The following is a 15,295-nucleotide window of genomic DNA, read 5'->3' as shown; positions in this document are numbered from 1 at the left end:
CTGGAGTCCCCGAGTGCTTTTCATGCTTTATTTTTGATCTGTTCCGGCCCACTTGCCAACCACCCTCCAAACCCTCCAAACGCTCACGTAATCTGCTTCTAGCAAAACACAGTCAGGATTTTGTACGACTGCACTGGAGCGTTTCTGTCCAACCATAATTGTGTATGTGAACAGACACATTTGAGAGACAATAAAACCGTTTTACTTAAAAGCAACCCGGAAGCCGAGGTGTTCAGGTACTGTGCTGAGTGGCTCAGCTTGTTTCTTTTCTGAAGTGATAAAATACTTTACAACAAAATAAATAAGCTTTAAATAATCTGGGACTGAAGCTTTTAAGAACTTGGGTTAAGGCCACCAACAGCGGCTCCTTGTGCTTATGACAATACTGCTAAGACATGCCCGATTACTCATTTTATTTGACACGAGCGTCACCAGAACGCATGTGGACTTCAGCTTTAAATACTACAAGCAAACAAAAGGTGTCTATTCGTCTCCCGCTCCACCTCGCCTCTGTCAGCTCAACAAAGGAATTCTGAAAGCGGCTCATTAAATGTGTAGGCATGTTTCCTTTCAAACGCAAGACCTTCCACAGCACAGTGGCAGGACACATAAACACAGAATGTAGGTCAGTCAAACAGTTTGCGTCTGTTCTCTCCCTCCACGCCTGAGGTAAGCTGACAGCAAAACCAAACACATTGTTTGCCGAGTGTGACTCATCTCTCCAGGAGAACCTGGGAAAGTGGAACAAGGTTCACCTCCTGCTCCCTGAAGTTGCTCCCCGCACTACAGTTGCTGAACGTCTACCTGTCGATGTGACTGACAGCAGCCAAGGTTCCCAGGACCTCCTGGGTGTGTTTACATCCGTGTATCATTTAGGGGCATAAACGATGTCGGGTGCTAGCGTTGAGAGGAGAAATCAGAAAGAGAGGTGTGTCATGGGGGGAAAAAAACATTCAGTGACTCACACACATTAAAAAAAAGCAGTAAGTTGAGTTTTCTGTTTGATATAAAAGCTGCAGCTGCAAGAGTCTGGCGTCTGTGCCAAAGCTTCAATGAAACTCTGAAATGTGTAGAAAACAAAAAAACTTTTCAGTCTTTTAAGGGACTTTTTAAATAAACTCCTGGAATTCATGGTGGAGTTCAAGAGTTGAAAGATGAAGCAGGTCCTAACTGGATATGCTGCTTTAATACTAGAAAGTATTTAAAAAATTTGAAGCCTTTTATTTAAACATTTAAATATGAGTGGGCAGAAGCTGAAAGCAATTGCTTTAAAGTAAGAAGTGTTTCCGGAGGCAAGAGCGTTAAGCAGTTTTCTCAAATATTTTCACATGACATGGACTAATTATGCTGAGGAATAAGTATTGTTCTGGTGGGAAGAAATGTTGATAATAAAAGATACATATGTGTACATAAGTGAATACTGTAAACAGAGTTGACACAAAGAATAAAGCCTAGATTAAAGTATAAAAAAACAGGCGTAGCCACTAGTGTGAGAACTTAGTTAACAAGCTACGTGCATAGACTTTATGAGGGCATGCACAGACACACATATAAATAAAAGAAATACACAAATAAATGTAAAAAACAAACAAACAAACACTTTCACTCACCGAAACTGGACCACACACTATATGAATAAACATTTAGCATAACTAACTGTTAGCAGTCAAAAAAGGCAGAAGGCACCAAAAGCTGTATTAGTTCAGGAGCAGAGCAGGAAGGTAGGTGGTTCCATCCGCACCTCACTCAATCTGCACATCAGAGTGCTTTTGGAAGCATCTGAACCTCGTGCAATCCATCAGAGTTTAACAGTGTGTGTGCTATCATTAGAAAGCATGTATTTATGTGTATGGATAATGAGGCGTGTAGTAAAAACAATGCTTTGACTGTTTAGTTGGAGTAGAAAAGCTCCATATAAGTACCAGTGGCTCAGTGCTGCAGAAAACAGACGTTCTGATGGTGGAGATCTTAATAATTAATAATAATTCAGTGTCCAGACTAAAACTCCCATATTTTTTTTAAATATTACTACAATTTAAATAATGTATTTATATTTATATTAATCTAAATAAGACTACTAAAGCCTTTAAATAAATATGGTGTGGTGCACCCCATGCCCCCCCTTTAGACTCGGCCCTGCTTTTTGCAGGTATCACTGCAGTAGAAAAAGTGGGACGGCTTTCAGAAAACTGCCAAACTACATTGACAGTTCTGCATATATACATCTTTATTTTAACTTCTATAGCTTTACTGAAAGTGTAAAACAAACGGTGGTGGATGGGAGCACGTGAAAAGTAATTTTTCCTTCACGTTGGAGCTCGTTGTACAGGTGGTGGATTGTTGAAGGCCTGCTGTCAGCCTTTTTCCAATGCAAGTTTTGATGGCAATTACAGTAACGAACGCATCCCTGGATGCTAGAAAAAACATTTTCTTTTACTCCACCTGAGCTCACCTTCCCAGTAACAGCTCCACCTTTTAGCTCTTTACTACATATGTGCAGACGCCACTGTTGCTCTTCTGTTATCAGTCTTTTTGTGGAGACATGTGGTGGCTCCTAAATACGCTTATTGCAGGTCTGTTTTTTAGTCAAAAAATTTGGGTGAAGCGGTCATGTTTACATGGTGACAACTGAATGCTACAGAGTCGTGGATTAAACGCAGCGTCAGAGCAAAGAATTTGCATCGAGGATTTTGTGTAATTGAGTTATTCGGTGAATCGTTGCAACCGTAGAGGACTGACTCAGTTTTAGAACCAGCCTTAAACCTTTTTCTTGCCCAAAATGGAATAAATTTCTACTTTTGCAGCCAATTATTTAAAAAGTAAAAAAGTGTATGGGACAGTTTTAAAACCAGAGGTCAGATGTGAGTTTCTTTAACTGTGGATGAAACGGCTCATCAGTGTGACTGATTGCAACACAGGGTCTGAATGCAGGGAGATTTTAACGCATCTGAACACTGATTGGTGAGTCCTTGGACTTTCCATTGAGGATAATTCCTCTTAAACATAAGAAACACAGATACAACTTTAAATCAGTCCTACATAAGTAAGCGTCTCCTCTGTCATGTCACTGGTATTTTTGGTATCTAGGTTACAACTCTGCAGCCAGGGTCATTAATCAAAACTCCGGTACCAAGAAATCCAGGTTGATGCCCCCGTTAACAAAAGATTATCAACACCAGTATTCAGGAGCACAAGATGGCATCTTCAAATTGCTTATTTTGGTATTCCAAAAGCCAAACCCCCCACAGATTTAACGTTAAAGACAAAATAAAACAGCACATATGCAACATTTTTAAATCAGACTAGCTGAAATCACTGAATATTTGCTTGGTTTATTAAAATATCCTCATAAGGAACATCCATAAGCTTCCATGCTTAATATTATATTCAGATCTCATGTAATCATCCATCCAGGTCACAGGAGGGCTGCAGTCCATCCCAACTACCTACTAGTCCACACAGAGCTATCAGATCTATGGTGTGACATGTTAGAAATGGGAGCACAGCTAACAACCAGAGATAATAAGATCAGCAAGTAAAGTATATAGTTGTATGTTCTGTGTCTATAAAGCCAGTAGACTTAACTTTAAATCCTGCCCTCTTCTTGGCCCCCTGTGTGGAACATCGAACTCTTGTGGGAGAACGAGCTCTAATCCAGCCGGTCCGTCCTGCTTTGATGAGGACTGCTGTAAACAAAGCAGCGCATGACAATACTCGCCGCACTCTGCTACAGCATGCATTCATGTCCTCTGCATGTAGAAATACAAAGGCTGACCGGCTACGGTATTCAGCAGCTTGTTTTCCATCTGAATGTGGGTTGAAGAGCAGCTCGAAAAGCTACACTGTGACAAAGGAAGACACGTTTGGTGAACTGAGAGGAGGCTGGAATCTGTTTGACTTGGATCATGTTGCGTTCTAAAACTTTTCATTTTAGAAATGTATATTTTACAAGCATAGTCGATGACATCACTTCCTAGAGTGACCAATACTGTTACATAACAGCCAGACACAGCAGAAAGCACCCCACAACACTCCTTTCTAAGGACACTGACCTCAAATCTGCCAGCAACAGTAAAATTATTAAGAAGATGACCAATAAACTACTATCGATGTGGTAAAACTTTGTACTTATCTGGATAAAACTGTAGTGACCCTGGTGGATCTATGTTTTGTATATATTATGTTGTGTCATGGCTCAAATCACAGAAGAATGTGCAGAGCACGGACGTAAGAGTACGTTTTCTGTATGTTTGCTATAAGTTTTCAGTCTGGTCAGTTCAGCATGACTAAAACCGGACCTCCTTTTTACTATAACGTCTCAGTCACAGAGTATGTGTCAGCGTAAAGACAGGAAAGCTGTGTCCTTGTCATTTGCAAGAATTAACGGTGTAATTGTTGAAACCAGCTCCCGGTTTGGATTTCAGACACAGACACTCTCTGCTTTTAAAATTAGGCTTAAAACTTTCCTTTTTGAGAAGGCTTATAGTTAGGGCTGGATCAGGTGACCCTCAATCCTTCCGGAGTTATGCTGCAATAGATTTAGGCTCCTGAGGGACTTCCCATGAACCTTTATATCTTTAAGACATTTCTGCAGCTTAACTAATTGGTGTGTGTTATCTGACTTCATGGACAGATAACTGGGTATAATCTGCATAGTAATGAAAATGTATGCTATAACTTCGAATGATTACTGCCTAAGGGAAACATCTATAATATAAACAGAAAAGGTCCTAGCATGGAACCCTGTGGAACTCCATAATTAACCTTAGTGTGTGAAGAAGACTCCATTTACCACTGCAACACTGTACTTTTAATTCAGTGAGCTAATGACCATACTCTGAAGAATCCAGCTGTCTTTAATTTGATAATTTACAAAATGGACTTTATGTTTATTTAGAAAGACCTAAAACTAGTAACTGAATCCATAAAGTAATCATGAAAGTATTCACTGAGGTCACAGAGAAAGGGAGCCACAATGGCCATTTCCCATAAACGTCTATACAAGAGCAACTCTCCTTCTTGCAATCTGAGGAGTGGCCCTTCTGTTTGACATTAAAATAACTCGGTTTAAAGAACTTCTATGTTGGCTTCATTTTCCCCGGATGCCACTTCCATCTTTTATATACAGAGAAGGATAGTGTGTCAATGTGTCAGTGCGCCCCAGGGCAGCTGTGGCTACAATGTAGCTTGCTATTGCCAGTGTGTGAATGGGTGGATGACTGAATGTAGTGTAAAGCGCTTTGGGGTCCTATGGACTAGAAAAGCGCTATACAAATGCAGGCCATTTGCCATTTAAGGATAAGCTGCAACGCAGTAAAAAACACAGAAATGAAATGATATTATAATGATAGCTTAGCCACCTCAACTATGCTGACAAATATTAAAAATAGGTGCAACAAATACCAATGAGGCATCATTGTTCATTGAGAAGTCCATGTGAACACACAATTAATATCACCAAGCAATAACTAACAACTAATGGAAGGAAACTCATGCTATCTCATTACATTTGGATGAGTAATGGCTCCACATTACTGAAAAAATGTGGTCTGAAAACACTGTTCTTGGCACCACTGATAACGTCAGTAAGATGGCTAAATTGCTTACTATTTTACAGTTAGATGGATGCTGCATCTAGTGCCTGACTCATATTTCTCATCAACATATTTCTAAACAGTCTCGGTGCCTATCAAAACACACTGACAACACAGAAAGAGAAAATGCAAACAGGGCTGCACACTCCCAAAGAGGAAGGTGATGTCATCTGATAATAACCATGCCGTTAAGTGAGAGAAAAGCCGAATCTGGCAGCAAAGTAAAGTTTTCAGGAGAATCAGCTGCTTTACTTTAATCTGTTCCAGTTTCCAAGACTGAAAAACACAGATTACATAACAGCAGACCTCTGTGCATCCCTGGGCCTCTAAGTATGTGTGCAGTTGCTGCAGTGGAGTTTGGCTCACTTTGAATTTGGCTGGAAATCACACAGGTCTCCAAGTTACAGTCCAACACACACACCGTTTACTGCAAAACAGCTCCAGTGAGAGGTACAAGGTCTCAGTGTGTCAGACAAGCCAAGAGCTGATGTAATTATAGCAATGCAAATGAAATTCCATTCCTTACTCGAGGAATAGGAAATATTTTTGAATCTGACTTCCTCAGGGTGATACTCATATTCGACAGAAATCACATCTTTTAAAACAAATGTCAGCAGCTACGTTTCATGTTTCTGAGGCTGGATCTTTATATATATATATTACAGCAGATACATTTCCTAGACAGTTCATTAGGTACGACTTGCTAGTAGCAGGTTGGACCCACTTTTGCTGTCAGAACTGCCTTCTTCATCCAAAAAGCTTCGTCAGATTCTGGTCCATGTTGATATGATGGCATCACAAAGTTGCAACAGATTTGTCGGCTGCACATTCATGATGCAAATCTCCTGCTGCACCACATACCAAAGGTGGTGTAATGGATTGAGATCTGGTGACTATGGAGGTTATTTGAGGACAGTGAACTCACTGTAATGTTCAAGAAAGCAACTTTACTCAGTGTGTCAAGAAAATATCTCCCACACCATTACACCAGCAGCAGCAACGTGAACTGTTGATACAAGTCAGGGTAGATCCATGATTTTATGTGATTTACATTAAATTCTGACCCTCCCATCCTAACACTGCAGCATCATTTTTCCAGTCTTTTATTGTCCCATTTTGAGCCCTTGTTAAATCTAAACTCTTAGCTGACAGTGGCATCTATTGTGGTCTTCTGCTGCTGTAGCCCATCTGCTTCAATGATCGACATTTTCTGCATTCAGAGATGCTCTTCTGCAGCTCCAATCAGTCTGCCCATTCTCCTCATGGAGATTGTCTCTTTAGATGTTTGTCTTAACAAGGAGCTTGGAAAGAAAAGCGGCTGGACTTTTTTAAGTTTCCTGAAGATGTTTCACCGCTCATCTGAGAAGCTTCTTCAGTTCTAAGATCAAATGGTGGAGAGTTCCAGATATTTGAGCAATAGTGGGAGTTGCCCCTTAAGAGGGTCTTTGGCTCATTATTAATCATGTGCCTCATCGCATGAGTTTTGGGTGAAACCAGTGTGAGACCTTGCCTCACCCCATCATATGACTGATCATGCTGATGCAAGATGTGAGTGGATCTAAAAACTGGGCTGTAGATGGCAGACAGCTGGTGTCATAAGCAACCTGTTCAAGGCTGATTGTTCACAGTGGACATAGATGACTTCTTTCAACCTTCTTTTAGGCCATCTTACTTCTCTTGGTCTTATAACTAAAGAGGTTTCTCAGATGAGAGGTCAAACTTCTTCAGGAAACTTAAGCCCCTTTTCCATTAGTACCTACTCAGATCGACTCGTTTTCCATTACAATCTAGTACCACCTAATGTGCGTGGTCGGCAACGCGGCCGAGCGTCCCGTGACTTAATTAGTATGCAACATGAATGCTAGAACAAAGGTGGACATCGAGGGGACGATATACCTGCTGTTCAGTCTGCGGCATTTCGTCAAACCTCGCTGCTGTTTTTTGTAGACATTTCCTCGCTTCCCGGTTTAAAAAATGGCAGTTTTTATTTTTGTGAACTCATTGAGGGCTGCTACTGACCAGCCAATCTGTGGCTTGCAATTGGCATTGGTGGTAGTCTGATGACGTCATATTTTAGTACCTGCTCACAACGCTTTGGAACCCGGCTGTGCAGGTATTAATTTAGTACCTGGTACCCAGTAATATGACCTAATGGAAAAACCCTAAAAACTGTGTGTTAAGAGATATATTCTAAAACACTTCTTCAGCAGAGAATCAGAGAGGAGAAACACACAGATTTTCTTGCTAGCAAGGGCAGTCACCAGGACTCACACACCAAAAGTGAGGTTCAGAGACTAACCAAATGAGAGACTGCCCCGGTCTTTATTTATACCTCAGTGGGTGCTTGTTCCTTACATTGGAATGTGTGTGTGTGTGTGTGTGTGTGTGTGTGTGTGTGTGTGTGTGTGTGTGTGTGTGTCAGAGTGTGTCAGAGTGTGACCCCATAAACGACTTCCCTTAACCTGCTGGTCTGGAAAATCCAACAGTTCATCTATATGTAAAAAAGCACTTAGACTAAAACTGACATAGCTACGTTAATCCTACCGTAAAACAATAAGACAAGGTACGACCTTTTCCATGCTCCTAGGATGTGGGGGTGAACGCCAGAACACCCTGGAATGTTACAGACCTCCTAGGATGAGACATTCTTTCAATATGCCACCAACTATATACTTCTAAACACAAGTGATTACATGCAGTATTCTACCATATGCAAACTTATATCATTAAAAGATTATACTGACTACTAAGTACAATTTTCCATTGACACTGTAGCAAGTCAATCTGAGTAGGTTCTAATAGAAAAGGGGCTTTAAACAAGTCCCACCACTTTTCTTTCCATGTTGCTTGGATTACCATGACTTGGATGGCTGAGAACCCAGACAGACACAAGCAGCTGAACCGGTGTGGCTTATTATATACAGCCCACTCCCACCCAGGTATGAATGATTGGTTGACTATTCGAAACATAAATGCTAATGTTTGGTTTTTTTTACTCCCACTACTTTATTACTATCTATTCTTAAACATTAGTACTCTCTGAGCTTTATTACACTATAACTTCACAATCTTTATCATTATTAGGCAGGTTAGAGAATACAAGACTTTGTGATGAAACTGAGTTAAGGAAGGCCTTTTTTTCCTGTTAAACCTACTGTGTTGTATTTTAAAGGAAAATAAAATCTCAGTAGTGCTTTAAATAATGGATTTCTACAGATAGAGGACAGTCAGAAAGTTCAGGCAGCAGCCCCTCGGTAGGCAGCCCCTAAGTTGGCCAATCAGAAAACTGTTGGATTTTAAGGAGTTTGTTTCAGATGGAGCGTTCAGTGATGAGCTTGTAAAGGGCTAATAGGAGATAGACAAGGGTTTTTCTGAACTGAAAATAAAAAGTGACTCTTTGTGACTCCAAAGAATGAAAATGAGTGCAACAGGTGTCCTTTAAGACAAGTGTAGCCTTATTACAAACGTTTAAGAGTCATATTCTTTAACTCAAGGATAGACTGTTGCAGAGTTAAGCCAGCAGTGTTGTGAAATTTCTGAAACACCACATCTGTGTGATCCAGTTTAAACACTGTGAGCCATTTGAATCCTCACACACCCACTAGGCATCATTTTTGTGATACGCAGGTGAAAAGGCATCAGGGTTTTAATAAAACTGGGCTAAACCTCAACGTCTGTGCGTGTGGCAGATTCGAACTGCACGCTGAAATACAGCCACAGGAACGTGGCTTAAAATGGCCGTTATTTTTAACCAAGGCAGGACAAATACTCATGAAATCTAGCCTACTTTTACCCCGTTTCACACCAAAACCACGCCATGGGCGCCGATTCCCAAAGCATAACACACAGAAATTATACGAGGACCTTTATTCTAACAGGGATGTGGTGTTTTTCTGGACAGCAGCAGGGTGAGTGCATGAGATCTTCAACACCCCAACACACAGCCCTGCCCACTCAGGAAAGCCCACACAATGAATCCACACTAATCCCATCTTTTGTGGTCCTCCCTATGTCTCAGCGTGGCTGCACCTCATGCCTCAGACATGCTGCTCCACCATCACAGCCTAAAACTGCCTTTATGTGCAGTCACAAACAGGAACATAAACAATACGGCTCAGAAACTTCTCCACTTGATGCACAAAACAGCCCCTAAATCCAGGACCCCCCACGCCTATATACATGAAGCAATCACAGACGCCTTTTGTTGTCCTTCATAACAACTGTACCATCAAACTGACAGCAAACATAAAGCCACGCAGGAAGCAAGCACTCCATGGAGAATAAAGGCTCACAAGTACAAAACCTGAGCTGAAGCAAACAAGGTAAACAAAGCATGTGATCAGTGTGGTCACCTGAAACAACAATAGACTCACAGAACACGTGCTTCAAACATCCCACAGCCCCAAAACTGCAGGAGTTGGACAGATAATAGAAAAACCAGACGAAAATAACACTTGTGCAGAGAACAATAGTTTTTGTTTTTGTCCCATTAATAGCAAATTAAAACCTCCAGAAATCCCGTTCGCCTTTAAATTAAGTTTTCACAAGACAGGCTGAACCATGAATGACATTTACTTTCTTCTATTATCACACCTAAATTCAAAAAATAACAATAAGCATTTAATATATAAAAGCAGAGATGGACGCAGGGCGCGGGGAGCTCTTACCGGGCTGCTCGGGCTGCTTCTTTAATTCACTTTATATTCCGTTTTCCCGACAGTCGCTCGCGCGTCTCTCAGATACAAATCTCAAACCTCACTTCCATGTGCTCGCGACCAGGACCACGCGCTCAGAGGTGGAGGGGGGGGGGGGGAGCGCTCGGGATACGGCGTGTGTGACGTCACGTCGAGTCTGGAAAGCCGCTCGAGACAACAGTGGAACAGGTGGGGTTTTACCACGGTCTAACTAGATAAATTTCACCTCGTTATTCATTTATTCCAACGTAGACAGTTCATATTACATTTAAATACAAAGATATAACGTATATTTATATCTATATATTAATTATCTGTGGTTTTAGATTATAAACGAGCTTTCGAGTTCCCGTGCTACACTTTTATTAGTGTGCTACTTTAAGAAATGTGATCGCAGATGCGCTGTTTAATGCACCAGCCCTCATCTAAAAGACAGCTTCACTATACCTGCGTTTAAACATGACATGCAGCTTCCCACCTTTCTGTGCACTTCCACAAGCATCCAGGACTCGTATTAAGGAGCTGAGGTGGCTTCTTCTAAGTATGAAGAGGAATTCCCTCTTTTCTGCACAAAACACGTGATCAACGTTTTTTTTTTTTTTTTTTTAAACCATTTATGCAGATTTCACTTAAAATTCACTGCAGCAGGACTTTTACACAGCGTGTACTCTTATTTAGGTTTTGACCCTTACCTTCCATCAGTCAGAGGAAGAGGAGTGACTCAAAGTTTTATAACGCTCAGATAAGTTTTCTACCCAACCACTCACTTTCTAATGTATTCATGTGGACGCCCCCTACTCAGGTGTGACTGAGTGGCTAGTCATGGTGGTGAAGAATGAGAGACAAGCTCAAGAAACAGGTTTTTGTTTTATATTTGAAAAAGAATCTATGAACATAATGAAAAAAACAAAAACAGTGGGTCTGAACATCCAGACAATCGCAATCCAAAAATACATTTTCTTAGGAAATATTAATTATGTACAAAAAAAAACAAAAAAAAAAAACAAGAAAAAAACAACAACATAAAAATCCATATTTTAAGTTCAGGCTTTCAACAGTGTGAGCCACATTTTTAAACATTTTATTAATAAAATAAAACTTTTAAATATCTTCATCAGATGAGGCAGTTTTTTTCTTCTTACATTGTAATCAAACCAGATTCCAAAACAACTTAATCCATTTTGCATCTGCATGCAGCAACAACTGTACACACCCAACCCCCCCCAACCCCCAAGTAATGAACTTTTATTTTGAGAAAAAAATTAAAAAAAAGTTTATGATTCAAAGTTTAAGCACGGCAACCCTGCAGGTGTGCGAGTCTCTGCTTTAACTGTTCGCTTCTCCTCCTCAGCTGCTCTTTCAGAGAGAGGAGTCTCTGTTCGTCTGACTGCATGCTGTAGATGCACTCCGTGGCCTTCTTCAGGATGACCACCTTGGCCGCCTTCTCGTTGTTGGCCACCTCGGGGATCTCGTCCCGCAGAGCGAAGAAGCTCAGCTTCAGCTCGTTCCTCCTTTGGCGCTCCAGCACGTTATGAGTCCTTCTCTTGTCGTAGTCCTCCGTGTCCGACGTTCGCGGGCTGGAACACTTGCGGTTGCTGCTGATCTGTTTGAGGACCCTGCTGTGGCTGCTGGCACCTCCACCGCTGCTCTCCAGCTTCAGCCTCTTGACAGCCGGCTGCTCGTGCCTCATGGATGGATGGGCGGCGTAATTATGCTGGTGGGTGGAGACGTGGCACCTCTTCAGCACGAGTGGGCTGGGGTGCCTGGTCTCCAGCGGGCTGGAGTCGCACCGTTTCACCACCTGCCTCTTTTCCACAGTGACCACGTCGATTTCCTCCTCTTCCTCCTGTTCGTCCTCTTCTTCTTCTTCCTCCTCCTCCTCCTCCTCATCATCACCTTCATCCTCTTCCTCTGCAAAAGAGCAAAAACAACATAGTCACACACTCTGCTGCCACATCCTCCTCTAAAAGCATCTCTGCAGTCCGTTCAGGCTTTCCCTCTCTGCCACATCAGTTGATTGCTTAACATGCAGCCATTCCCTCCAGCTAATCTCACAGCAGTCTACTGCATGACATGGGGTGGAAGTGGCAGCAGGATCCACCTTCCTGCCTGCAATTCGTGTGAATGAAAAGCAAGAATGTGCCTCATTTCAGTCATGTCATGCATGTCCCCGCCAACAGAAAGAAAATCCCTAATTGCACTGAGGGGTGTGCCTCCCCAGGCATATATATATATATAAGAGCTCACCTGAATCGCTACAACTGCTGCTGCTCCCGCTGCTGTTAGGCGGCGTGTCTAGTCCCAAATCCTTGCTAGGCGGGGTCCCTGCGCTCTGCTTGGGCGTCTCGGCTACGGGATACGGGAAAACCACCGAGGGGTCGATGCACTCCGACGCAGACGTGTTCAGGTCTTGCAGGTAGCTGCTGTTCAGCTTCCACGCAGGAAGAGCCGCAGTAGCGGCGGCGGCAGCCGCGGCGGCAGCAGCCGCGGGGCCGGCGAGCTCTGCGCCGTCACCGGCCGCAGACTCCTTCCGGGCGGCGTGCAGGGAGGCGAGCCGCTCGGACACCACCTTCTTCAGCTTGGCGGCGGCGGAAAAGCCGCTCCACATGCAGTCCTGGATGATGATGGACTTGAGGAAGGTCTGGGAGTAGTCGGAGTCGCAGATGATGCTCTGGTTGACCACGTCATCCCCGAGGAACTCTGTCACCATCTCCAGCTGATCCGCGATGGAAAGGTCGAGGCTGGACAGGGACGGCCGGCGGCTCGGGGAGAGGGGAGGGGTCGGCAGCAGTTCAAATTTCTTCCAGATGTCTTCGCTGGGTGCCGGAGGCTGAAACTGCTGAGGGTAGAAATCCTCCTCCTCGTCGTCGTAGTAGAAATAGGGCTGCAGGTAGTCGTAGTCGTAGTTCCTACTCGCCAAACTTGGATTCCGCGGCATGGTGCGTTTGGTTTCGTCTCTCCTCACGGCGAGGCTGGCGAAAACAGAACGGAGCGATTAGTCGATTCACAGCAGAGAGCAGACAGCGTGACCCTGCCCGCAACACCGAGTGTAAGCAACCGCTTCATGGTCAACTCCCTCCAAAAAAAAAACAAAAAAAAAAAAACGACAACATCGACACCTCCCCCCCCCCTCTCTCTCTCTCTCTCTCTGTGTGCACGCCTTGCATGCATGCATGCACCACTGCTGCAGGTGCTTAACCGGGATTGTAATTTAAATAATGCAAGAGACGGAGTGAGGAAAAAAATTAATAAATCACACTTTCACTGAACTGTTCCAGTCATCATACTCATACCGAAGCTCCACAAACCCACTCCCCACCCTTACCTTTCAGATTTTCAACTGTAGGCGAAAGACGGGAGCAAAAAAAAGCGAGCCGAGTGGCGCAAAAAGAGGAGGAAAATGTAAAAAAACGAGGGAGCAGCAAAGTTATTCCAGTGCGGCAGTGACAGTAAATCCTTCCACAGAGGCGGTACGGCGGCTGTCTGTCAGCCTGCGGGTGAAGCATGCATGTGAAGTTAAAAGGCTGCAGAGGCGAGCCGGCAAGAGCGACGCGCACTCTGTCATCAGCACAGTCAGAATCGCAGCTGAGAGTTGAGCACCGCGCGATAAAGTAAACCGCATCTCGCACTCTCTCTGTCTGTATCCATCCGCGAGAGCGTTCCTACTACAACACAACACACAGCACCCCCGATATCAGCCTCTGCCCATCAGCGCAATTATTCAGCCGTTTGCGTCAAGTAAAAATCGCGTGCGTCCAAAGTACGCCGTGGATGCATCTTTGCATATTTTCTGCCCTCTTTCTCTGAGATGGGTCTATTTTTTTTTTGCAAGTGGGAGGGGTCAGAGTGGAGTAGAGTAGTGCTTTCATTGACTGCATAGAGAAAATACTAATGCATGTAGTAGTGGCAGATAATTGGGCTGAGTTATTTTACTACTACTGCGCCAGAAATATACGCAAACACTGAGCGTCATAGCGCACACACGGCAATCCCTAAATAATCACTCCACAGATCCGGATTACGGCCTTACACTATATTATATTGTTTAAAAAACAAAACAATACATAACAGCAGGAATCCTTTTTTAAACTGTAAATGTGCAATAATGTGTAAAAATGAGGCAAGTGCCGCGTACTTTTGCGCAGTTTGTGCCTTTTGATTTCGCAATAAAAGCTCACAGGTGCAGCAGGAGCTGCAGACACTGACAGCTCTGAACCGGTTCAAACAGCTGATTACAACATGGACTCGGTGAAGAATTAAAATCTTGGAGTTCGAGTTAATACACACAGACTCACAGAGAAAATGTCCAATACAAATCCTGCAGACTGCGTAATGCAGCGCTGAGTTTGGACAGATTGGCACCAATTAACAACAGGAAGGAAGCAATTAAAGGAATCAGATGGATGGATCTATCCCGTTGTAACAGGAGCTGTCGATGGAGATTAACGGGCTTAGAGCGCCCTCTGCTGTTTGAAGCGTTGCAGGAGCAGACAGCAGCTAGGTGGGTGGAAGGTTACAGATTGAGACAGGTGACCACAAACCTCACAAATCCTGCAATCATGCGTGAACAAAGATTATTTTTTTTATGAATTGAAAGGGAAAAAAACAGGGTCGAGTGAGTTAAACTATAAAAGGGTCAGGGACAAAATAGCCCAATTCAGTGGGTTGGTGCAGATCTTTATTGGGGTTAGTGGGTCACTTCATTAAAAAATAGAGTCGTGGAGAAGCAGTAAATGGCACATTTAATTAGCAATGCACTGTGTTTGACGAAGTCGGTTGCAATTTGATATTTAATTTAACCAGCTCCTGCCATTCTGACAAAGTTAATTGGTTAAAAATGCTCAGTAGGCTTTTCCACCCTCTTTCTCTCTTACTGTTGTCAGACATCCTGCTAAACAAATTGCTAAAGCAATGAGTTGGACTCAAGCAGAGTGTGTATTTCATTACGCATGACAGACATTAAGAAGCATTTTAAAACACGAGGCTGTGGACACAAGCAGCAATTAT

At 43.1% G+C, this 15,295-nt stretch overlaps 1 protein-coding gene and 1 long non-coding RNA gene across 3 annotated transcripts in view; both read right to left on the bottom strand.

Annotated features, from left to right (window-relative positions):
- The window catches only part of LOC105940918 (uncharacterized), a 42,838-nt gene extending 32,465 nt beyond the window's left edge, over positions 1-10,373 (bottom strand). For both annotated transcript variants that reach the window (XR_001167578.3, XR_013100350.1), the window contains exon 1: positions 10,262-10,373. This is a non-coding gene — a long non-coding RNA (uncharacterized LOC105940918). The remainder of the gene's footprint in view (positions 1-10,261) is intronic.
- A 763-nt stretch (positions 10,374-11,136) lies between these two features.
- myca (MYC proto-oncogene, bHLH transcription factor a) lies at positions 11,137-14,004 on the bottom strand. The gene is made up of 3 exons (XM_004551988.6): positions 13,614-14,004; positions 12,536-13,260; positions 11,137-12,199 (listed from the first exon to the last, which is right to left on the bottom strand). Exons 2-3 carry the CDS (start codon positions 13,224-13,226, stop codon positions 11,577-11,579), a joined length of 1,314 nt encoding a protein of 437 aa, XP_004552045.1. The 5' UTR covers positions 13,227-13,260; positions 13,614-14,004; the 3' UTR covers positions 11,137-11,576.
- Positions 14,005-15,295: the final 1,291 nt, after the last annotated feature.

This window comes from Maylandia zebra, linkage group LG9 (assembly GCF_041146795.1).
Source record: "Maylandia zebra isolate NMK-2024a linkage group LG9, Mzebra_GT3a, whole genome shotgun sequence".
NCBI classification, from domain to species: Eukaryota; Metazoa; Chordata; class Actinopteri; order Cichliformes; family Cichlidae; genus Maylandia; species Maylandia zebra.
The sequence above is the reverse complement of the archived record's forward strand: the minus strand, read 5'-3'. Positions and strand labels throughout refer to the sequence as shown.

What these genes read in the sequence shown, in the direction of transcription:
- myca (XM_004551988.6), bottom strand. Translation starts at nt 13,226, where the DNA reads ATGCCGCGGAATCCAAGTTTGGCGAGTAGGAACTACGACTACGACTAC. An exon ending in CAGCAGTTGTAGCGATTCAG is followed by an intron (nt 12,200 to 12,535) that starts GTGAGCTCTTAT and finishes GCTCTTTTGCAG; the next exon opens with AGGAAGAGGATGAAGGTGAT.